Consider the following 24,314-nt stretch of genomic DNA (forward strand, 5'->3'; position numbering starts at 1 on the left):
AAAGCAAAAGCTGTGGCTAAAGCATCCCTCCCCCTCCTCCTCCCCCCACTGGAGCGCGGAGAAGGGGTGGGGGAATATTTTGGATTTTCTGTGAGTCACAGAAAAAGCCAAGGCTTAGGGATGGCCTAGGAACAGCCGGATCGACACCCTTCCTTCCCAGGCTGCTCCGAGGAGCCTGAGTACCGCAGCTGAAGGGAAAGAAGGAGTTCCTACACCAAGCTTTTCACAAATGCTTTATTTGTAGGTGAGAAACGGACACTGAACAAGACACAAACGGGATGAGGCTGACACAGGACAGAGAGCGCAGTCTCCGGAGAACTGGCATACACACACAGGTTTTCCTTTTGGAAACAGCAGCACATGGTAAGAGGTCACCCTGCCAGACTGGGAAAAATCGGCTTAAACCAGCCAAACATCCAACAGCAAAGCTCCGAGCAGCTACCCAAGCACTATCCCGTGGGTTTGGGATGCCTTACGGACAAGGTGCCGAGGGCGCAGCGTTACCGGATGGATCAGGGCAGACGATGCAGCCCAGGGAGGCAGGTTTGGGCAACACAAACAGCGGTTTCAGGTTGAGAGCGCAGCGCCAGGCTCAGAGCCGGGTGTTAAAATGCACCAGGGCCAAGTTTTCTTGGAAACGGCAACCCATAAACCATTTTTTGGACCTTACCTGAAGATCTAAGGTCTAGATTTTCAGGAGTGTTGAGCACCAGTTCAAACCAGTGAATGGCTGATTGTCAGGTACCTCTGAATATCGCTCCTCCCGGGCCCTTCAACACCCAAGATAAAAGGCAATAGCAGAGGGGAGGAGAAACACCAGCGTTAAAGTCGAGGAGGTGGAGAACATCAGCACAAAGCTGTTTGCTCCCTCCTGCTCCAGTACCTGCCGGGTGCCCCTCCATTCGCTGAAGACCCTGTTGAACGTGGCAACACACTGGGAGAAGTTTTTGGAGTCCTGGCATTGTCTCGCTGAACAAGAAGCCAACAAGTGGCTTTGCCCTATTGCAACTGCTCAGCTCCGTGTTACAGAGAGGAAAAGCAAGGAGGCTCACTCTGAACTGCCCCAGCACGGTATTTACTGGGCTACTGGTGTTATCAACGGGATCTATCACAGCAACACCACCTCTGAGAGCTCCCCGACCATGAGCTCCGTTTAGAAGTCGCTCCATGCTTTACTGTAGTGATGATTTTTTTTCAACGAGTGTTTTGGTTGCACAGAAGGTGACCTAAGGTTGCAAAAAGAATAGGTGTTTTTAACTGGCTTTGGTATCATCTCCCACTCATTTCACATCTGGACCAGGGCAGAATGAAGACCAAAAAAAAAAAAAAAAAAGACAAAGCTCAAAAGAAAAGCAAGCTCTGTACAGCAGTGCGACTCAGCAACCATTTCAACATCTGAGTGTCCATGTGTATCAACTGCCCCCGTCACTAACGGCGTTTTCAAACCATGAGCATGGAGGAACCGTCTTGGCTCAAGCACGTGCAAAGACACGCAGCCAAGCTCTGCATTCGCAGGATGTGTGTTCAAAGCAAAGCTACACACTTCTGCAATACAGGAAACGTCTTTTTCCAACAATCTCAATGCTCCTGGAATCTACAAATCACCGAGGGTTTTGTCCGGTGCATATAATCCAGGAGCTGGCAAAACCTGCCCCGAGTCTGATTTGAAAAATTTAAGTGAACCCTGCAACAAAGCAGCCTCCCAAACTGCATCTCCTGCTCCTGACGAGCCTTGGGATTTTCCATTGTGAAAGTTTCCACTGATCCTCAGTCCAACAACTGGAACAAAAGCACGATTTCTAAATAATCAGAACCGCCAGCTGAAAACCAGCAGCTTTTCAATTCAAACAGCCCCCTCCTGTTTATCTGCTTTTACACAGACACAGTACAATGCTGCAGGCTGTGGAAAAATGCAGTGAAAAGCTGGTAGTTATGGGGGGATTTTCTAGATGTCTCCATTACTCATGAGTCAAAGGGAACATTTCTTCTCTCTGCAGCTACTTTCACCATGGTCTGCGCTATCCTTTACCTAAACACCATCTACCTCTGCCTCTAGCTCCCTGGAAAGGGAGAAGAAACTGCAACAGGAGCATCAACATTTTTCAGACAAAATTACAGTCTCAAAAATGTATGTGGCTCGACACAGCCGAAAGGAATTCCCCCTCCAACCACCCACCTGCTATTGCTGCAGTCCCTGTAGTCACCTTTTTTCTGAAGCCAGCACTACCCGAGTCCCTGAACAGCCACCTATTCTGTGCAGGTCAGGACTGAGAGCTCGGCACGGAGCAAACGCCACATTAAATAGGCTGTTGAAATATTTATTTTTTCACTCACTTCTCAAATGTTAACAACAAAATATAATTCTGGGGAGCCCACAGGTTTCAGAAACAGTCATTCATTTTCCAATGGTGCTTCTACAGAATACAAAACCAATTTTCTTTTGCTTTCCATAGAGGGTTTTGTTTTTTGTAGGTTTTTTTTTAAGATCTCACAAACTGTAAAAGCAAATGAAAGGGATAACATGAGAGGCAAACGTGAGGAGTTACTGCAACGAAACACTCAAAGCCAGATCCTCCGAGTTACTTCAGCGTGGAGGAATGTGACTTTACCAAGATCATTCATGAGTATGACAACAGGCACATGCTCAACTATCCCGTGAAGTGAGACTCTGGCCATACGCACTGTATTGTTTAATCTCTAACAATCTGAATACAGGATTCATCTGGAAAGGACCGAGAATTTTGCCAATCTGCAGGATACAGCTGGGGAAAGTGCTATGTTGCATCTCAACTACTGAAGATCCATTTAATCCATCAGCAACTAAAACAGGGGTGGAGAGTACATCAAGATCACAGTAAACTAACACAATAATTAACACGGTGACTTATGGAGGGAAGCGCCAGGAGCCAGCAGTTGCTCTTTTAACACCTGGGTGCTGATGGCCAAAGTGCCAGGAGAGGGGGGAGCTCTCTGGAATGAGACTTTCTTGTCTCTAATTGAGGCATTTCCCACCCTGATGTGTCAGGGAAGGGACACAGAGCAAGGCCACGACTGCTGCGTCCACGGCTCACATGGGAATGAATCAGAGATGAGTGGCTCTCCATGAGGGTAAACGCCAGTGTCAAAGCAGGCTTTGCCAGCTCTTCACACCATCTCCCTCTGCCCCACCTGCACCTCTCAAGCGCCAAGAATTCATGATGGCTCTTGTCACGGGATACACGCCTAGATGCACGTTGCAGCTCCCAAATCAGGCCAACAACAGAACTCTGCCTCAGCAAAACACCGTTAAAATACTGCTTTCATCGTACAGCATCAAGGGGTCATGGACACAAGGCAAAAAAAAAAATAAAAATTTCAGACATCCACCAGCAAAACATTGAGGAAAACTACTCCAAAACATGTCTGCTCTTATGCTCAAGAGTGATTCTTAGGTGAAAGCAATATGATGAACTGTCTGTGAATAATTTAACCCTGAAGAAAAGCTCTCTGTGTAACTACTGCATTTACATGGAAATATGGAAGGCAGGCAGCAAACCGATCTAGGAAGTGGCAATGAAAACACAGTCTTTCCTCCAATACTGGGGGGAGCATAACGCAGCAGGAGCTGCCTACACCTCTGCATCAACATCAGCAGGACTGACTCCAAGCTCTTCCAGGGTTTTATCTACTGTACATTTTGCATTTTTTCATCCAAAAGGCGCTGATCTCTGCTCAGTTGTGTGTAGCAGCTACAAGAAGGGAAGTATAAACACATTCCAGGCACAGAGAGCGGCCAAACAGGCAAATGCCTGCAGACCACGGCGTTACTGCTGCTCTTGGGTCTTCCCCATAAACCCAGGCCCAGAGTCCCCTGCCTGTTATGTGTCTGCAGTAGACAGTTATCCAGGCTACTTTTCTCAGTGAGAACTTGAAACAAGTATTAAGAAAGCTGCAAGACTCTGAAATGGAGCTCACGGTCCCCCCTCGCCTTTTTGTTTTACAGTCCCATCCAACTTAGCAGAGGAAAGGAGCATCTAGGCTCTTCCCACAGCTTACCCCATCAGGCTGGCACTGGTGAGATGAAACCTGAGCTCTCAGCGAAGCCAATTCCTCATCTGCTTTAGGGGCAACGTGTATATAAAAAACAAACCTAAGGGGCACTTCAAAGACGATTAGATGATTCCACGGAGAAATCCTGAAGCCTTTGGCTACGCTGCAATGCCCTCGGTGGACCTGGACTGCCAACGGCCCCTTTGCAGTTGGGTCCAAGAAAGCCTGAGAATTGATGGAGATCGGTATGATCGACTACTTGGGATTTCAGGAGGTTTTTCCTTGTGGCAGCAGAGAGGAGCCCACTTTCGAGGGCCTGAAGAGCTTTTCATGGTCTTCAGTACAAGCTGCTTCCCAGCAAGGAAGTCCCTAAGCATTTACACATTCTGGAGAACTAGTTCTAGGGGATGAATCTCACACCAACTTCTCACTGCTGCTGAACTGGAGAGATGAAAGGATATGGATACATCACAGTGGCCTCTGGTGCAGTTTATTTACAACAGGACTCAGTGCTGGAGAACACCAGGCTATTAACAAGCAGGAAACACACTAGGAGGAAAAAGGAGAGTGGAAGAAAGGTCACACATTAAAAATCAAGGTGTTCTCTGCAGATATTTGATCCTGCAACACCCTACAAATTTAGTTGATTACCCAAGGTAAAACAAGGCCAAAAGGAGTCTATCACACAGGTTAAAATCAGCATTGATGCATTCAACAGAAACTTGTAAGCTACGTAACAGTAAGAAGCACAAAAGTTTAATATGTTGCTGTCTGTGGCTTAAGGACAAAATAAGGCCAGCAAGCCACCTCACTTTCCTCAACCCTCTCATTTTAAAGCTGCTTCTGCTGCAACCACAATAGCAGGAGCAACAGGCTACTGCCTTCAAAGGCTCACGGATAACACAGGTTGCCAGATACCTGGTGGGGATTCAACATTACAATGCAGTACAGTCCTTAGGTCTTCTCCCTCCCTCATCATTTACACATCCACCCACACTATATCCTTTCACTGGATTTAAAATATGCAGTCCACAGTCCTACACTTCTCCTGTTTCATCCCCAAGGGCACGGGATAGAGGAAAAAAAAGAAAGAGATCATCCAGCAGTGCCTCTTTAGCATTGCCAGTCCTACAGCATTACACATCTTGGGGCTTACAGTTTTTGTTGAAGAATTCTTAGCTAAAAGCAAGAACAACTTTCAGGACTGCTGAAGAAACCTGCGTATTTTACCAATTCACCTGAAAGATGATCCTAAACCAGGTTAGCACCTTCTATTAAGCATTGGTTTAGTTATTAGTTTTATAACTAAGACTTTGGGAGTTTTTCCAATCAACCTTGGCAGTCACAATCTACTCTCACCCCTGTGTGGCTGATTGCAGAGGCCTGGCTTCTACAGTTCATCGTGATATGAAAACACATGAGATAAGTACAGAAAGTCTGCAACGTGAAGCACATGGCTTTACCTGTCTAATCTCACCAGTGTTTCTTGGCCAAAGAAGTGTGGTGCGAATTGTTTCCAAAACACGGGGCCTCGATTACTTAAATAAAATGCTATTTAAACTAAATACCATAAAGCTTGTAATTCTGCCTTCTGGCAGGCTACAAAGAAAGGAATCAGCTAGGGACAATCTGCTTTGCTCCTCCCCTCCAAGGAAGGAGGTTTCATTAACACAAGTTAATACGTGAGAAGTTTAGACAGAACACGTAAACATCAAATATTTAACTGGCTGTGATTCAAAGCTGTTTGTCTACATGTGGTTTTTGGCATTATGGTAAAACTCCAACCTCCCACACTGAGAGCCAAGCGTGCAGGCAGTAAGAGCAAGAGCTCTGCTTGAGCACTGCACAGCTCCAGCACCCGCAGAGCCTTACCACTGGAATCCACCGATGGGCTCTGTAAACCTGTGACGGATCAGGAACGTCGCAACAGCCTCAGCAACCTGAGGGAAGGGAAAGAAATCTGTCAGAATGTAAAGGGACATGAAGACAACATGAAATCCAGTCAGTTTTCAAAGCCTGCAGCATTTCCAACAACAGCTCATGACCTCAGGACCCTCCTGCTGAATCAAGCTTGCTCCTTTAAAACTAAAAGCTCTGTATAACATGCTTTTATATATATATATAAAAAAAAAGGAATGACATGCTTCCACCTTTACTCTGACACTGATCTCACAATCAAGAACTGACTGAACTTTTTCTCCACCTCCTTCAGTAATTCTTACAACAAATGCCTAAGTTTAGCATGGAAAAAAGGTCTGGTGAAATCACGATGCAAATTATTCCTATAAAGACTTAATCAAGACAGTAACCTGACAGTAATAACACTGTTTAGAATGTATATTAAAAAAAAATAGCAATGTAAGAACTCCGTATATTTAGATAAAAATCCCTATTGCAGATTGGTAAAGTGAAGCACAGAAAGGCTGAGTTTTACACTCACAGTGGTCAGTGTAGAACAAGCTTTAAAACCAGACGTGTTTCCGACCACAGACTCCGCTGACTGCACCACATTCCTGCTTCCATCTGGACACTAACTCCAGCAGTACTCAGAAGCAGCACTGCTCTGTCAGTCTGTAAACTGTTTCAGTAACATTTGTTTTGTATTTGGAAGATGTGAGCCACCCACCTCGGAAAAACAGAGATCAACCCCCCAAAAGCTGCAGCTCAGTACAAGGGAGAGTGGAGAACTTCACGAGGAAAGGCAGGGAGGATAAATCCATACTCCACATAGTAAGAGTGTGGAGGCTAAACCTGTAACCCAGCCAAGCCCTGCGTCATGTTACATCTTAGTCCAGGCTTTCCAGCCAGCTTAAAAATCCAAGCTGATTTGAGAATAGCCAGTTAAGATGTCATGCCAAAAAATGCTCCTGAAGTATAATCTCTGCTTCATAGTAAGCAATGGACCACCCCTTTTGCATTAAAACTGTGAAGACCTTGATTTATCCAGCCTCAACCCCACAGTGGGGCTCACCTTGTCTGGAGCATCTTCATGGACTGCGTGGCCACACTGTGGGAGGACCTGCATCTGAAACTTCCCTGTGGATCAAGAGAGTCATCACTGGAGCTGCTTTTTAAGGGGTTTTGATTTCTAACAGCAACGGTGTAGGCAAGCAGTTCTTGTGTACACAGGTAACATCAGATGCTACACCCTAAAATTTATGAACTCTTCCACAAAGGATCTCACATGCTTTATGAACAAACCTCACTAAATCACACTATATGCATCTGGCAAAGAGGGACCAGGGAAGGCACAGGAGTCCAGGGCAAACTGCACAATACACACAGCAGACAGTTTCCAAAGAAGGCAAGAACCAGCTGCATAATTCATCTTCCCCAGGTGTAATCAGAGCAAGTTCCCAGGAGTTAAAACAAAGCTAAACTTCTTAAGAGCTTCTCGACACAGGTGAGACCACCTTTCAGAGCTGAAACTTACCAGATCTACCGTAACATAACGTTTATCCTGCCACCCAATACTACTTTCCAGTATTGGTTGCTCTGGAAATCAGTGAAGCTGGGATGGGTAAAAAATTAAGAAAACCAAACCCCAGAACTTTACTGAAAATGCTGAATCTTGGTCTGATGTCTGCCAGAAACACCAGTAGACCAGACAGTTTTGGATGGTCCCAAGTGTTCTAGCTAGGAACATCAGGAATGTAGTTAGAAAGGGAAAAAACAGATTAGAAAGAAGCCCTCACAGGCAAACATTCTGATCTAGAAGCGTGGCAGCTCCACTGGTGAGAAACATTGAACACCAGACTGAACAAAACCCACAGCAACAGCACTTCACAACTTCTAATTCAACCTTTTGCTTCTCAACTTCTCCGCCTTTCTTACAACCACAGACAGTTGTCTAATGCACATTTGTTTCAATATAGACTGCACCTGGTAAGAAGCCACTCCAGCTATCTCGTTTGTGTACCCATAGCAACAAGCTATCATCCAAAAAGAGCATTATAGTAAGGATAGAGTAACAATATTAAATATTTACCTTGCATCTGTCCAATTGTTAGATCTTTATCCAGCCTGTCAACACCTACAATCAAATACACAGATGTATTGGAGAAAAGCCAAAGAGAACATGACTGTGTAAGCAAGGCTTTACTCGACATTTTGAAAGAGACATTTGGCTTGAAAAACGCAAAAGAAACATCATCTCTGACACTCACAAGGACTTTTCACTGATGCACCTCAAGAGAGTAAAGTGACAGGAAAGAATCCTAGTCAAAAATACAAGAACACATCCTTCCCTACAACTTAAAAGGGTATTTATCTTGGTTACGCACTTAATTTCCTATCAGGGTAAAAAGAGAGCCTACAGCTGGCTCTCGAACATCAATAATTTGACTTTCAGTTGAAAAGTTCAAATCCAGCCCATATCTGTAGGAAAATACCACAGTAGTGGAGGCTGAAGAGCAGCTTGGATCTGTCCTGTTTGCTCATCTTCCACATCATATAAGTCCAATACTGATCCAACAGCAGCAATACACCACATGTCATTATGTGATATTTTGACACTAAGGGTTCTGAATAATTCCAGATCTACATAGATCAAATGGAGTGGTTTATAATATTTCAAGATACATAGGAAAGCTGAAGTGGAAGAAACAGGTCTGCTATTTTCAGAGAAAGACATCAGCCAAACACTGAACCTATTCTCTAAAATACAAGTGGGATATCACTGAACAGCCAGTGAACCTCATCAGGACTGGAAGAGACACGTACCAGCTAAAAGCAAAAGCTTTGGAGTTGGACAGCTTAGGAAGAGGTTAGATAAACCCCTGAACCAGCCATCCCAGTACTTTTCTGTTTTTGCCAGTTCAATTCGCCACGTGTATAAGTGCTCCTTCTTTGTCTGCGGGGAGGAGAGAGAGCTCTGCATTAGTGATCAGTAAAACAGATGAAATAAAATGAATTCACGAGTGCCACCTGGAAGTATATATAAAAAATACTGGCTCCCTCTGGTGGATTACACACTTCCAGGGGATGACCCTCCTCGATCCTAAATTTCTCTCCAAATCACAGCCAAAGTACATGAGTAGGGAACAAGAATGAGAGGAGGAGCTACAGCCATAGATCAAGAGAAGGCTGCAGTATTCAGGGCACTCAATTTGCTATTTTTTACTGGAACAAACAGCTCAACAAATAGTCTGAACCTTCAGACTTGGCTCTCACTTAGGTGACACAGAATTACAAGGGGCTAAACTGGCTACAATGATTTTCCTTGAGGAATTTACATTCCTAAATTGCAATTGCCTGTATGGCCTCCTGAATGCTACTGCACATTGGAAACGAACAAAAATGCCACAAAGACTCAGAAAACAGCATTCCTCATTCGGGCCAGACGCCCCATTTCAGGCTACACGTATTATATCTGTGAGTACCTCAGGAAAGAAAATCAAACACATGCTTTCAGGTAACAGCTCAAGATTGAATTAGTGGCACGAGACAAAGAAGAAAAAGAACAGTCACAATATAAAGTTTTCAGACCCTGGAGCTGCTCCATTTTATATTAGAATGATCTGGATAACTACCGGCATCTACTTTTATATAGGAGCATCATGCAAACACAAGCTGAAAACGTAGCAAGAAATTCCCTACCTCTGTGTCATCTTCCTTCTTCCTTTTATTGACAGAACCTCCCCCTTCCTCATCCTCTTCTTCCTCCTCCTCCTCTTCAATAATACCCTCCACTATGGCCTTAGGACATTCAGGACTGGCAGCCCCTTCGCACCTGTGAAAATAAAACCAGAAACTGATTCCCTGCCAAAATAAAAAAAAAAAAAAAACAAACAAAAAAACCCAAAAGGTTTTAACCTAAAGTTTTCAGCGATTTCTCAGATACTGGCTGAAAAAAATCCCCTCAAGTTTAAAAGTAGCTGTGGATGAAAGATGCAGTCATGATTAGCCGTGGGACCAAGTGCTTGTGCAGCACATATATCCCAGTGCTAATATAAATGGAGACAGCAACTTAGAGGAGTCAGAAGTGGTCAAAAAATCAACAACAGCTTTTCTTAGCGGAGCATGAGACATTTGTAAGGGCTCCAGGTATGTCAGGGATTAGAGTGGCACAAGCAGGTCACTCTGATTCCCCCCAAACCCACCTCGGATCACTCCTGAAATACAACAGATAATTAAACAATTTCTAAAAGGAAGCGAAAGATAACATCCCCAGAAGGCCAACCCAACTTAGGTAAAATTTTTGAATCAGACTAACACTTATTTCTTCATGTGTGCAGAAAGGCAGACAAACCCAGGAATACACAACCAGCAGTAGTTAAACTTTTAAAAACATGGCTCTTGGAGTATTTTGCTCTGGGGAAATTATGGCCAAGTTTTCTCCAAGTGTCATGACTATGATTCAGTGCTGCTGCCGGTATCAACTGTGACCAAATCATAAGAAATTTGTATTTTTTAGAAGAAATTTTCACTTTCAAGTGTATTTCTGCTCTGTAGTTACAGTACTGTAAAACAGACAAGATGATTTTAAGACATTTTAAAAAAACAAAGCCAAAAAACACCTACTGTTTGACTTGACCGACCATAGAAACTCTGGCAGATTCAAGGTTTCTTATTTGTCCACTTTTTACACTAGAGGAAAAAAAAAAAAAAAAAAGATCAGAAGAGCAGAAATATTTATTAAACAGATTCAGAAACTATCAGGCCCAGAAAAAGGAGCAAAACCCCCTTTATAGCCCACAATTTCCCCAAACCTCCTGTTCTCAGAAGGTGTTCAGTGGCTCACACTATGTGACGACTTACTTGAACCCCCTGTTGTCACTGAAACTGTGAATTTAAAAGACATGTGGGAGAAGTGCTGGTGACAGGGGGACAGGGAGAGGTCAGAAACTACATGGGTATTTGGCAACAGAACTGGGCTTTCTGTAGTCCAATCCATAAACTTAACCACAAAGCCTCTCCCTTTCAAACTCAGCTGCCAAACGTACAAATAATTCCCGCTGAATCGGAAATACAGTCCTTTTTTCTTACACATGGGAGGGATGTCTCAAGCTTCTTCTGTAATAGTTGGGACACTTACAAGGAAGCTGCAATTCATACCATGAAGCTTTCTATTAGTCGAAGGTCTCAGAGGATCCTAACTCTCCCAGGCAATTAATTATCTGAGACCTCTCTCCCTGACAAATCAGCCAAAAATTGGCGACAACAGTTGGAGAAAGTGAGCGCAAAAGGAGAAAACAGACAAATTTGTTTCCTTCAGAAGTCAAGCTACAAAGACAAGTGATTTTGGAGACTACCTAAGCCCATGCATTACCTCCACTCAATGGCATTTTCAAGTGACTTGAATGTTTTGGGACGACTCCTTAAGAAGTTCTGCATGCTGTTCAATGCATCCATGGCTGTACCTAAAAATAAGTATTTTAACTTTATGGCATCTGATGAAATAATTACCACATCCCTCTATATAGAGCTGGCTACCAGGAAACACCCTCAGAGAGAGCTGGAGCTCACTGGGGATTTAATGCTGTTAAGGAAAGTACAGCTTAGTACTTCCAAGCCCACAGTCACACCTGCTCCCAACATTAGAGAATTGGTATTTGTACAGGTAGGACATTCAGATGGTGAGAGAAAGCAGTAGCCACTCATGCATTATATAAAAAGCCACTTTCCTCCCTGCTAATGAGGAATTATTGCAAAGAAATTATCAGGAAAATAGTGACAGGGAACCCACCTGGGAAAAGCAAAAGGAGGGGTCACACTAGAAAGACTTTTGTGTAGGTAGAATCTGTTAGGAGGACGGAATTGGCATTGGTTTAAAAACTGGGCAAGATTTTCTGTATTCAGGGATTTAGGGATAAAAGAAAAAGATTGGTGTGGAAGATAGAACCCCATCCAAAGGTACAGAACCCCATCCAAGGGTACACGCACTTACCTTCCACAACATCGATCATGCACAGACCCAATAAACTTGGCACCAAATTGGCAACGGCCGTGTGCACGGCGATGGCACCCCCCATGCTGTGCCCAATCAGCATGATAGGGGGAGGAAGGTCCCCATACAGAGCTTCAACCACGTTTCCAACGTCTCTGCCAAATCGAGATAAAAACATGGTTGTCATCACTACCTTGATACATTTCTGAAGCAGATTTGTATAATGGGAGGACAAAGTACAGATCCAAGACAGATGTCCGGCTCCAAATCCTGTATGTGTGCTCGTTTAGCCCACACGTAATTGCGACAGGTTTATGCTCTTCCTACTGTTTTATCTAGGTACCAATACAGGAAATCATTCGAGCCAATACTTTCCTGAACAAGCATGTCATTTCCATTATTAACGGAAAGTGCTCATTTAAAAGAAATCCCTGAAGAAAACATTTTACATTGACATCAGCTGGTGGGAATTTTAAATAAAAGGTGAGAAAAAGCTGTCAAATCCTCTTGCATGGAAGCACAGACTAAGAAATTCACTGTTCTGAAAGGAGAAACTCTTTGCAATTGAAGAGAGAGAATAACTGAACCCAACTGACCAAGGAAAAGATAAACAACACTGAGCACAAGCAAAAAGATTCAGACTCTTTATGATCCCAAATACTACAAGGCAAAGGGCAATTTCCCCATCCTTTCCATAAACCACCTACTTTAAATTGAAGCTGTCACTACAGCATGTGAAAGCTAGCTGGTGTGATTCACAAAACCCAGAACAGCAGAGCTCATGACTGAAATCAGTGGAAGAGCACTTTAGTTTGACACCCATATTGGCTTTCCTGACTAAAAGCATTCAGAGGAACTGAAGACCTGAGCAATATTGCAACTAGAAAATGGGAAACAAGTTAAAAAAAAAAAAAAAGGTTGACCAACTTGTTTGCTCTATCAGAGAAAACTGCTTGAGGATTTGATTAAAAAAAATGAAAACCAGCTATAATTTAAGGCTCCCCTTTAAAGGCTGTTCAGGAATAACTTCCAAGCTCATTGCTAAGAAGAGAGAAAGGTTTAAAAACAAAAGGAACTTGTTTTTCTCCCACGGTAGCGCTGCTCCAGATCTAAAAAATCCTAATAATTTCATACAGCATCTCCTCAGGACAAAAACACATCAGGATCTGACAAGCCGTAAGCAGTAGCAATAAGGTATACAATGCAAGTCAGAATACATTTCACACATGGCCTCCCCACAACAAACCAAGTGATTTATTCACATGAAGGTTACAAAATCCTTCGTGATTTAATTGTAGTCATAGCAAAGAGCCTCTTTGTACTAAATGTGGACGTAACATAATGCGCTTAGCAGTGGGTTATTTGCTTTTCTTACAGCTTTGTCAAGAGGGGGATTTGCATCCCAAAGCAGGTTGTGGGAACTTGAAAAAGCAACTCCCTCTATGCTTGAAAGTCTCAGTCTGTGACCCACACTTTGGGGATGCCACCAGTCCAAGGTGGGCACACTCGGAGCCCTCACTTGAGTAAGAACCAAACTGGTGATTTCAAGATAAAATACCCCATTCGATTACATCTGAGGAAAGCATTCCCCTTCTATTAGGAAATCTCTAGCAAGCGTTACAGTGTGTTGCAGGCTTAAAGTGTTCACTGCAATGAAGCCACTGATCTTTACAGTGAATTTAAAAACTGAGGACACCTAGAGAACAATTCCAGTTTGGAATCTGACTCAGCTGGAAGAGTTATAGAATCAATGGTTTGGGTTGGAAGGGATCTTAAAGCCCGCCCAGCCCCACCCCCTGCCCCGGGCAGGGACACATTCCCCCAGCCCAGGGGGCTCCCAGCCCCGTCCAACCTGCCCTTGAACCCTTCCAGGGAGGGGGCAGCCACAGCTGCTCTGGGCACCCTGGGCCAGCGCCTCACCCCCCGCACAGGGAACAATTTCTGCCTTAAATCTAAATCTGCACTCTGTCAGTTTAAAATCGTCACCCCTCGTCCTACCCCCACCCCCTGATCCAGAGTCCCTCCCCACCTTTCCTGTCCCCCCTTTAAGCCCTGGGAGGCCGCTCGAAGGTCTCCCTGGAGCCTTCACTTCTCCAGGCTGAACCCCCCCAACTCTCTCAGCCCGGCCTCCCAGGGGAGCTGCTCCAGCCCCCCCAGCATCTTCGTGGCCTCCTCTGGCCCCGCTTGAGCAGCTCCGTGTCCTTCTGCTGTTGGGGGCCCCCGAGCTGGCCCCAGCACTGCAGGGGGGTCTCCCCAGAGCGGAGCAGAGGGGGAGAATCCCCTCCCTGGCCCTGCTGCCCCCCCTGCTCTGGCTGCAGCCCAGGGCACGGGTGGGTTCTGGGCTGGGAGCGCACGGTGCTGGCTCATGGGCAGTTTTCCATTTACTAATATCCTTAAGTCCTCCTTTCAAACAAATTTCAAACTGCCCCAAAATGGCAGGACAAAATGGAAATTAATCTTCCAGTTCCCTTGAATGAAGGTTGCGTGTCTTCAAGTAGTTTATTGTTCACTCAAGTAAAGAAAATAAGTTTGTGAAAAGTGAAATACTAAAGAGAGAGCATAAGCTTCCTTACTTTGACATAGTCTCTGCAGACAGATCTTCAGGATTCCTAACTTTTGTTTCTCCTGAAATAACAAGAAAAGTAAAGTTCATGTAAGCTAGAAACTTTCAGTCTGCTCAGGAATTAGAGCAGCAACCGTACAAAGCTTTTTGGCACAGCTATTAAGAGCAAGCCTACTGCAGTTACCATGAATAATTAAGAAACCTGGAATTAATAGGAACAGTTGGTACTTTATCACATTATAGCTTATGGGTAGGAAACACTCTCCATAACTGTTCCACATTTGCAGTGTATCTTAACACTAAAGAACAGACCTTCTTTCTAATGGTAAAGATCACCTATAGTTTATGAAAATAAGGAGGGGGTTGGTGCCAGTACGTAGGAAGGAACAGGTCCACCACCGCCTTGCCCAAAGGTGCAGGGAGTCTCAGCTTCTGGCACTTGAGGACTTGTGGCTGCGGACCTCCAGAAGCCACTCAAATAAAATCTGGGATGCCTTAAGGATGCTTTCTTAGTCATCTTGGGAGGGAGTCATTACATCTTCTTCCAAAAACAAAAGCGTGTAACATGCTGATGTGATTTTAAATTTGTTTTACTTACCATGGCCTCGGAGATCTAAAGCCACGATCCTACACTGAATCCTGTTAATGATTGCAGACTGCAAGAAGGGACAAAGATAATACAATTTGCAAAGTGCCACACCTCACCTACAAAGGATTAGCAACATTAAGCACTCCCTGGAACAACAGCAAAGGCTTGGATGGTGTGACAAAAAACCTCTATTGTCAACAAAGTGGCTGAACCTGGATTGCAGGAGGTGTCACAGAAAGCAAGCAGGAATATTCCACATAAACTATCCTTAATTAAGAAAAGCTCCACCCTTTCTACCATTGTTAACGCTGTCTCTGAGGACATTTATTTCCTTGTGCATAAGACTTTACGTGTATTTTCTAGGATAATGAATTCAAGCTTTGTAGCACTTCTGGAAACTGAAATGCAACAGTGGGATTACAGACACCAAAGTAATGCCCCCCCCTTCCACAAGCCCCACACGTTACAGAATTAGTCTTGGCTGTACAGCAGACACAAAGATGAAGCAGCTGCTTTGTAGCACACATTCAATTTGTTCTCAAAGAACGTAATTTTACAGTAAGGCTGAAACATACAAAAATTTATTAGTCCAAAGGGGTCAGGGAAAACAAGTAAGGAATCTTTTTAAAGTAAGGTAGGGCTGCAATACTATTACAGCTCTATTTGTCCCTGACAGCTCAATTTACTTAAGTTATTTCAGGCATCACAGTGACTAAGTGGCATTCTTTGTTGAAAGAAAGAGTTTTGTGTTAAAGAATCATTGATTATTTAAATAACAGCCCTGCAGTAGATGGGGATTTTGTTGAGGGATTCTTAATAAAATCACCTACATAATGGGCAGTGATCTGAAAGCTACCCAGTCCTCATGTTCTGGTTGTTCAGCTATTCAATTCTTAAATGACTGTAGCAGTTACTCTCCCAAAAACCAATGAATCGACAAGTTAATATTTTAGAGCCCCTAAAGACACCCTGAAACCTCAATCTGCAAGGTGCTTATGCACCTAAGCAATAATTTAACTAGTCAGATGAGCAGCCTGCTGCTGAAAATCCAACTATTGTCAGTAGGGCGTAAGGAAAGTGGATCATCAACATGATGTGAGATAATAGGAAGCTTTCCAGTGCTCTGAGTTTTAGCCAAATAGGAGTACTTTGGCCAAAAGAAGTACAAACACATCATCCAGGAAGTAACCAGGCCAATAAGCAAAAGAAGAAAGGAGCACATCGCTCCTGCAGGCTGTTATTTTATTTATAGATGGTTATTCTCAACACTTCCCAATTTGGGTTTCTTCTCAGTTTTGGTGGGTAGGGGTTGATTGGGTTTTATTTTTTTAAGTTCTGGTTCATCCCAAACATTTAACACTTGATTGCTTGAGACAAATTTTAATTTCAAAATGCATAAGGGAAATAATAATTCCACAGCAGCCACACAAAGACATAAGCTAATTGATGTGGCAGTTTCTTTCTCCAGATGCAGTCTCTATGTGAATCTTGTATACGATCTTTGTTAACTGCTAACAGTAACATAAAAAGCCAGTAACTGTAAGGTACAGTGTTATGAATGCAATCAGTCCACTAAATTCAACTCTGGAGATTTTTAAATGTAAAAATGGTATTGCTGTTGCTATTGGAAATAAAAAGCTCTAGAGGATGGAAGTATCTTATAAGAAGCCCTTTCCTTAACTCAGGAAAATGTGACTTCATACCTCTGCCTCCAATTAAAAGCAGTGACCTCCATTACATCTGTTTAAGGTACTTGTATACCACAACAAAACCACTAAACTATCAGAGGAAAAAATATCTGTCCATCATGGCAACTAGTGACCTACAAGTAACTTAACAGTTCAACAGTTTCAGAAGACCCGTATCTGCACTTGTCTCTGACTCAGCAATTGTTAGGTGCAAAACTACTATTCAATACCAAAATTACAACACAGTTGGTAAAGTATTTTTCTAATGTGTCTCATCATATTATATGATGGTTTATGATTAACTGTCGGGATTACTCAACAGTAGTCGTGTTTGGAATTCAAGAGCAATTGGTAGTGACTCTTCTAAAACATTTATTCTTGTTACTCGTTTGAATGTCTGCTTAAAGGCTGTGATCTACTGCCCACCAAACTGCTAAAAGGTAACAAACACAGCCAAAGGCACAGGAGAGGCATAGAGACTTCATCTGTCCAGTCTCATTTCCGTTAAAGTTACCCTATAGCATCCTTCTGTTAAGGGCACTAGACAGCTCAAAGAGTTCCTGGGTTAAAAAGGTCCCAAATAAAAAAAATCACACACTGCAAGTGATTTTACTTTACTTTAAATCCTTTAGAAGTTTTCTTCCTTAACTCCCTTTAATTTTTTTAAACGGAATGGGTGGGAGGAATTTTCGTTTGGTCAGTCCCCACGCTCACTCCTATTGATACCACCTCAGTTCGTGTTTCAGAGTTGCCTAAGCAGCAAATGAGCTTTCTCAACAAGTCAAACACGACCTCAACCATAATATTGTTATGATGAGATAAAGCTGCTGGACTGTCACTGGTAGTGACATAGTAGTCATGGAAAAGCAGCCTTCTGAAAAAAAAAAAATGGATATGCTACAATAAGAAATGTCTTGGCACTTCATTAAAATGTGCAAGCTATTTGGCAGGTAGAGTTTCAGTTACTGCTGATAATTAAAACCCAGATGATAAACCTTTGCCTGTGCTTTGCCTATTTAATATACACACTGACAGTGAAATATTTAGAAGACTTGAGTCAGGTGTGCACCAAGAGATTATTACAGTTTTCTGAATTGATTTTCCTGTGTTTAACACAGCTCAACTGTTAGTTGCCTTCCATGCTCAGAGGACTATATTTTCATACATACATACTTCTATACAGCAGCAGCTTACTTACAGTAAATACAGCCCAGGAAAGAGCAGAATGGCCTCCACCGTGTAACAGCAGTAAGACAGGTCCCTCCAGTCCACTTTTGTAAATTCGAAAAGTGTATGAACAGTTAAGGACATTTCATAGAGTTATTTGAAGTTACTTTGCTGAGTGGACTTTAGAGTCTGCAAAACTCAACAGTATTTTGTACCCAAGGCCTCATTTCTCCCTCTGATCAAAAGGCATGTGCAAGCATAACCTGGACAAAACTTAACCCACTTCAAGCAAGCTTCAAGAATTGTTTTCCTGCTGCCCAGGTCTCCTCTTCCCTGTAACCCATGCACCTCCTGCCCATGCCCCTTCCCCACTGTGCACAACAGTGAATTGAACAACTAAGAGGAAAAAACAAACCCAGATCAGCATGCACTTTTGGAGTATTTTCCTTTATTTCCAAGGAAAAATGTCAGATAAGCCAGTAAACAAGATTTTTAAGGTAATAAAATTACTCACTGGAACTTAGACATCAAAGACCTTTCATTATGATAGTTAAAGTCCCCTTACAGTCTACATGCAGCCACTGAAATATCAGTTTAACCATCACTAAAAATAATGTCACTTAGAGAAAGGCACAGAACTAGGAGCTGTGAGATCTGTGTTCAGTGTCCAAAACTGTGACCAACAGACTAGACAAGACACTTCACTTTTCTGCCATTCTCCCTCTGGTTTTGGGCTGGAAAAAGCATTCCTCTGAATCTAACCATGCTAGCTGCAGTTACTGATGAGGCTGTTCACTGTTTTTCTGCTGAATACTGCAGTGCCCTTTGAATCTGCTGGTTGCAAACAGTTCACGCAGGTGCTCCCTGCGCTGCTTCAATTACAGTGAGCTGTGTCAGCTGAACACAGTTTCATCAGCTGGCGTTTGTTCACACAAGACCTGATGGAGCAGTAACAGGTAGTTGGAACAGAACAGGGGGCACCAACTCCATTCATTAATTCAGCTGCTTCCATAGTAGACATCTGTCCACAAACTTTCATATGGGAGCTCAAGCTTCTGTCAAAGGTTACAGGTAGCACAATAAATCCCAAACAAAAGATTTGCTTAAATTTAGGATGCTTATGTATACCACCTATCCAAATAGGTCCATTATCCTTTTCATTTTACTATTTATGAAGCCTCAGGGGTGTGCACGGCACTTACTTCAAAGGCAGACAAGGTGCACATCATGAAGAATTCATAGGATCAATTGGATAAATGCAGTTAACAAACATACAATAATGATAAGCCGAGAAAAACCAGAAGAGAGAATTTTCTCATTTCAAAACATCACATGCTACTGGCATTAGAGAAGTAATTACTAAATTGGTATTTGGAGAGAAATAGCTTGAAAGTTTGGTTTTCCTCATGGCCAAGCTAGAATATGCATGCTTAAAAACTATGCAACTAGTTAAACTACAAGGACATGTTACTTAAACACAGATTAAAATGTCTGCATTTTGTAATTAGGTCAAAAGAACTGGAAGTACCTCTCTAACCTGCTTTTGTCAGAGCTGTAGGCAGGGGTAGGACTGATGGGAAACCTTGTTCCAGTACCTTCACGCACTGTACTTGTTGGGGTGCTCCCAGTTAGCAAATGGCCTGGATACAACAGCAGTTTGAGCACGTCAAAGAGGATGACTGCCATCAGCTGAATTAAACAGTAACTGAAAGACTGGCAAAAAGGAGACAGCTTGAAAAGAAGTATAAAAGAAATATGAACATTTGCAAAGAGAGCAGAGATCTTGGAGAGGAAACAGCTGCAGTCAAAACCCAGTTTGACACTGGCAGAAGGCTCTCTGATGGCATCACTGCCTCTGTCTGGGCCAGAAGCTTCCTTGTCTGCACATCAGCTAGTGAACTGACAATTTAGGGTGCAACAAGTAGGAACCCATACCTCAGGTGTACATGTAACCTCATGTGGTGCTTTCTCAGAGCCATCTGCACTAGTGGGAGCAGCATGGGCAGCATCCACATCTCCCAGAGGAGATGTGCAAAAGCAGGAGGATCCTGCAGTCCCAGAAGAGACCGTGTGCACTTCTAACCCACACTTTTGGGGGGTGCATAACACCATGCACACATGTGTACGTGTACATGTACAGGAACAGAACTTCCTGGGATCAGTTGTAGAAAGGTTAATAGAAATTTGCAAGTGTTTATTATCATCTCAGTGTTTACTGTTGAGGTTTATCTGTTGTACTGCTGATACTGATCCTGAACATACAGCTCACTGCTTGCTAGACAACTACTCATTGTTAATAAAAAAATCAATAAACAGCTTTGATACTGATAGGGTTTAAACTTTGGGAACTGATGAGTATTTCCCTGCAAAAATTGTTATTGAACTGTTGGAAACACTTTTTAATAGTAATGATTACAAAAGAAGTGGTGTCAGGAACTGACCTTGCTAGGTACATCTTCACTGTCAGCTATCTCTAGTTACTGATACTAATCCCTACAAAAGAGAAAATGGAACATGAGAAGAAATACATGAAAAAGCAGAAGAGAATCCCAATAAACTAAAAGAGACATGAGACTACCCCAGTCACTGAGAATAAAAATTCAATCTGGAAAAAAGGATATATCCTTGCCAGTTTCATTTTCTACCACAACATCCTCCATAGATTCAAAGTACTGGCTCCAAAGCACTGGCGAAAAATCACGCTTTCTTCCAGGGCTGCAAGACAAAAATTTCAGTAAGAAAGAGGTATTTAAAAAATCTTCCATTTAAATTGGCATACAGGTGCCATTACATACATTGAAGAGTACACATCAGTTTTATACAAGTTTAGGATGGAAGCAAACAATGCATTAGTGAAATTCCCATTCAACTACAATATTAGCAATTTTATGGTCAGTAAGGAGATCCTCCCTTTTTTCCTCCTCACTAACTGCTGCTCTTGTTGAGGGGACCACAAAGATGCACAGGAAAACTAGTGAAGACAGAGAGAAGAGTATTTTCCTCGTAAACCTATACCAAGGAAGACTGAACAATGGTCATTTAGACTACGCAGACCTAAGCCAAGGGAAAAAGAAGATGGCACAGTGACACTGTCCCAGCACAGTCTCCCAATTTGCAATGACCCACATTGGAGTGACTCCAGGTGCTTCAAAAGCCAGAGTCAAAAGCCATTAAATACCCTTGTATTTAATGGTCTTGCTCTAGCCTTAAAGCAAGCCTGATGCTGACATGACTGGGAGCACTCTAGTGCCTGGAACACAGGAAGCCATCCTAAATTTATGACTCAGCCCATGAATCATAATTAAAAAAAGATTACATCCCTCTCAGAAGTCACCTTGACACCACTGTACTGAAAAGCTGAGCGTCAGCTATTTACTGAAGATTACTACTAATTTACCATGTACTACTTGCCATAAGATTACAACTTTCCTAGAATCTCCTCTAATTTTTGGAAGAAATATCATTCAGAACAGAAAGTCAACCTGCCCCAAAGGCTGAGTGGCTGGTAGAAAAACTGTGGAGACAATTGAACTGTGTTGTATAGAGAAGAAACTTAGAAACATTGTTGAGAGCAGAATGAATAAAATCCGCCAGGCTTAAGTTAATGGCAGCAAGCTTTAATTACAGCTCAACCTTCCTGGAATTTATTGCAACAGTTAAAACTTTAACATATTTGTAAACAGATCTAGTATTTAAATGCTCCAAGTAGGGCAACATTAGGACTGTGAAGGAAAAGAACACCACCAAATTTATTTGGTATATGCTTCCGTATGTATTCTGCCTCAGTTAAGTATAAGGACCATGTGAACAGCATCACAATAAAGACCAATAAACACTCCTCAAGCTGCCTTCCTCCATGTTCTTTGAGCTACACAGGCAACTGTATGTAATTCTGAAAATTTCTTGCAATAAAAACATTTTGTTAGGAAAGATGCTATCAAGTCCAGCAATGCAGATAAAAGGTAGTAAATCCAAAAGACTAAAGTCATTAAAAAAAAAAAAAAAAAAAAAAAAAAGCCAGGGTCCTTAAAAGCTGTATTTCAAATTAAGGATCATAACAACAAGACTGCATAACACAGATGCAGGCAGAATACTTCCATGTGACGACGGGCTTTCAGGCTCCGGTTTGCTCCAGGCTTTGCAGTTATTCCCAGGTTGCTGTAATTCCTTTAGAAGTCATAATCTACTCATACAGAAACGCTGCTTTACCGTCACCAAAAAAGCAAAGAAACGCACCAGGAAGGTAAAATCTGGCCAAACATACTCCAATCAACAGAGATTTCTGGATGCCCAATTCTAACCAGCACAAACTATGAGCTAGTGCCCAGAAGCAAGATTGCTTTTTCTATCACATCGTTTGCCCAATACTGATGAATGAGCACTGCACAGGCAAGAAAATCGTAACAGTGGACACCGGGGGAAGAGAAGGTGCTTTGGACATGGACCAGAACTACTGTGTTAAAAGTGGATGCGGTGTGATGAAAGATGTGGACATTGGTGCTACCTGTAGACTGCCTCATGTCTAGTAACTATTTCAACCTGGAGAGGTTTCCTCCTTTTGTATAAGCTGACATCTTCCTGCCAGTGCTCTGCACGCCCAAGGCATAATACCTGAACAGAGACAATAAAAAAAAGCCTGTTTTTTCCCAGTAACATTTCCAAAAGGTGAATGACAGTCGTTATTCCCCACAAGCAGTGAGACTCATCTCCTCTTTATAATAAGGCTAATTTCTGCTGCAGTTTGTTGACAGGTACATCACAAAGCACTGCAACAAATTACGCCTTCAATTAGCTGCTCTTGTAATACTAATGGCAGGTCATATCCAGCACCTTAAGGAATGCAATTCCCCTAAATTATTGGGTGAATGCAGAAGACCTGTTCTGCAGACATCCTATAAACCAGGACTCTGAAAGGTGCCCAGTTGAGAAACCCATTTATTTTTTTGCTTCCATCAAAAGGTGCAGCTGTGCCCTCTCCTTGTATCCCTATTACTAACAAAAGGCTCCGCAATCAGAATTTTCCTGATGACTCAGTTGATGCAAAATCTGTTTCTCAGGCTGATATTCACTCAGTAAGGCTAAAAGAGTAGTGCTTAATTTTGGCAGTGACATAATTAGGCTACATTTGAGCCCAGTATACAAGATGAGTAACACTGTACCATTTTAACAGGCTTTTTGCACTTCAACTCTTCTGGGGGAGGCAATCAGCACAGAATATTAAAATCAAGCATGGGCGTGGGGGGTGAAAGACCTTCACAGAAGAAAAATCTCCTCTGTTGAAGGATGTTTCTCCTGAATTCTTGGCTTCCTAAAGAAATAGAAAGGATCAGACAAAGCAGCTTTTCAATTTTGTAGAAACAAAACTCCTATTTCCCCGGATATTTCTAGAATATGAAACATAAAACCACCACCCCAAAGTGGTCCAAATTCTCTTCTGTGGGTTTTCAGACTTGAGTATTGCTCTTGTCAAGTTTCAGTTAAATAAAATGAGATGTCACACACCTACGTAAATCCAGAAAATATTAATCTCTTCTACTGCCTCAGCTTCATCTTCCTCTAATTAAGGAAAAAATATCACATTTAAACCTTAGCCTTGCAAAGAATGTTGTAGATCAGGAAGAAGAAAGTGAAATAATGTCAAGATGACCAGCTGTCATAATATTGTGGAGGACCAAGCACACCTGCACGGGTGTCCAAGTGTCCAGGGAAGGGAGACAACATTTACTGTGACACCAACAGAACATCCTGATAGGAAAAAAATAAACACAAAAACTCCCAGTGCAGGTCAAGGTTAAAAAAAAAACCAAAAAAACCCCCAAAAACCTAATGTTGAATTCCATATGCAAGAATTTGGTATGAAATACAGAAAATTCGTGTTATTGCTAAGGCTTCAAGCTACCTGACTTACAATTGATTTATCTTCTAGGACCACAAGAATTGGTATGATGAGAGGCAGAAAAGGTCCATCCAGCTCTGCAATGTGTCACCAAGAGATGCCAGCACAGTGAGTGCTCTGGAAAGGGTTAATTAGGGAACAGGGTATGATCTGCCTCCGAATTTTCACTATTAGCAGGATGGGGATCCCCAGAGACTGCACCCTCAGCACTGTGTTGAATTAAGGGAGGGCAGTTTCCGTTATCTCATCACATAAAATACAAGCCACTTGCAGCCAGAGCTACTTCCACAACATCTGTGACAACAGTGCCACAATTTAATTAGGCTTTGAGCAAAAAGGATTATTTCTGTTTGCTTTTAAGCCCACACTGTGATAATGTTTGCCTGTTCTCCTGTACAATATTAATGACTGTATACACCCTTATCATATTTCCCTTGCCTGTGCCATGTATTTTTCAAGCAGAGTCCTACACTATTGATTGTCTCCTTGCCTGG

The 24,314-nt window shown here is 42.6% G+C and overlaps 1 protein-coding gene across 1 annotated transcript in view; it reads right to left on the reverse strand.

Moving 5' to 3' along the window:
* Positions 1-220: 220 nt before the first annotated feature.
* The window catches only part of PPME1 (protein phosphatase methylesterase 1), a 34,197-nt gene continuing 10,103 nt past the window's right edge, over positions 221-24,314 (reverse strand). The window contains exons 2-14 of the mRNA XM_032990803.2: positions 20,546-20,639; positions 17,956-18,048; positions 15,079-15,136; positions 14,491-14,542; positions 11,918-12,072; positions 11,300-11,390; positions 10,552-10,617; positions 9,628-9,760; positions 8,752-8,881; positions 8,018-8,062; positions 7,001-7,065; positions 5,902-5,969; positions 221-4,578 (exon numbers count right to left, since the gene is read on the reverse strand). Of these exons, the coding sequence (XP_032846694.1) occupies positions 4,560-4,578; positions 5,902-5,969; positions 7,001-7,065; positions 8,018-8,062; positions 8,752-8,881; positions 9,628-9,760; positions 10,552-10,617; positions 11,300-11,390; positions 11,918-12,072; positions 14,491-14,542; positions 15,079-15,136; positions 17,956-18,048; positions 20,546-20,639 (1,069 nt within the window). The 3' untranslated portion in view covers positions 221-4,559. The remainder of the gene's footprint in view (positions 4,579-5,901; positions 5,970-7,000; positions 7,066-8,017; positions 8,063-8,751; positions 8,882-9,627; positions 9,761-10,551; positions 10,618-11,299; positions 11,391-11,917; positions 12,073-14,490; positions 14,543-15,078; positions 15,137-17,955; positions 18,049-20,545; positions 20,640-24,314) is intronic.

This window comes from Tyto alba, unplaced genomic scaffold (genome assembly GCF_018691265.1).
Source record: "Tyto alba isolate M040663 unplaced genomic scaffold, T.alba_DEE_v4.0 Super-Scaffold_2, whole genome shotgun sequence".
Lineage (NCBI taxonomy): Eukaryota > Metazoa > Chordata > Aves > Strigiformes > Tytonidae > Tyto > Tyto alba.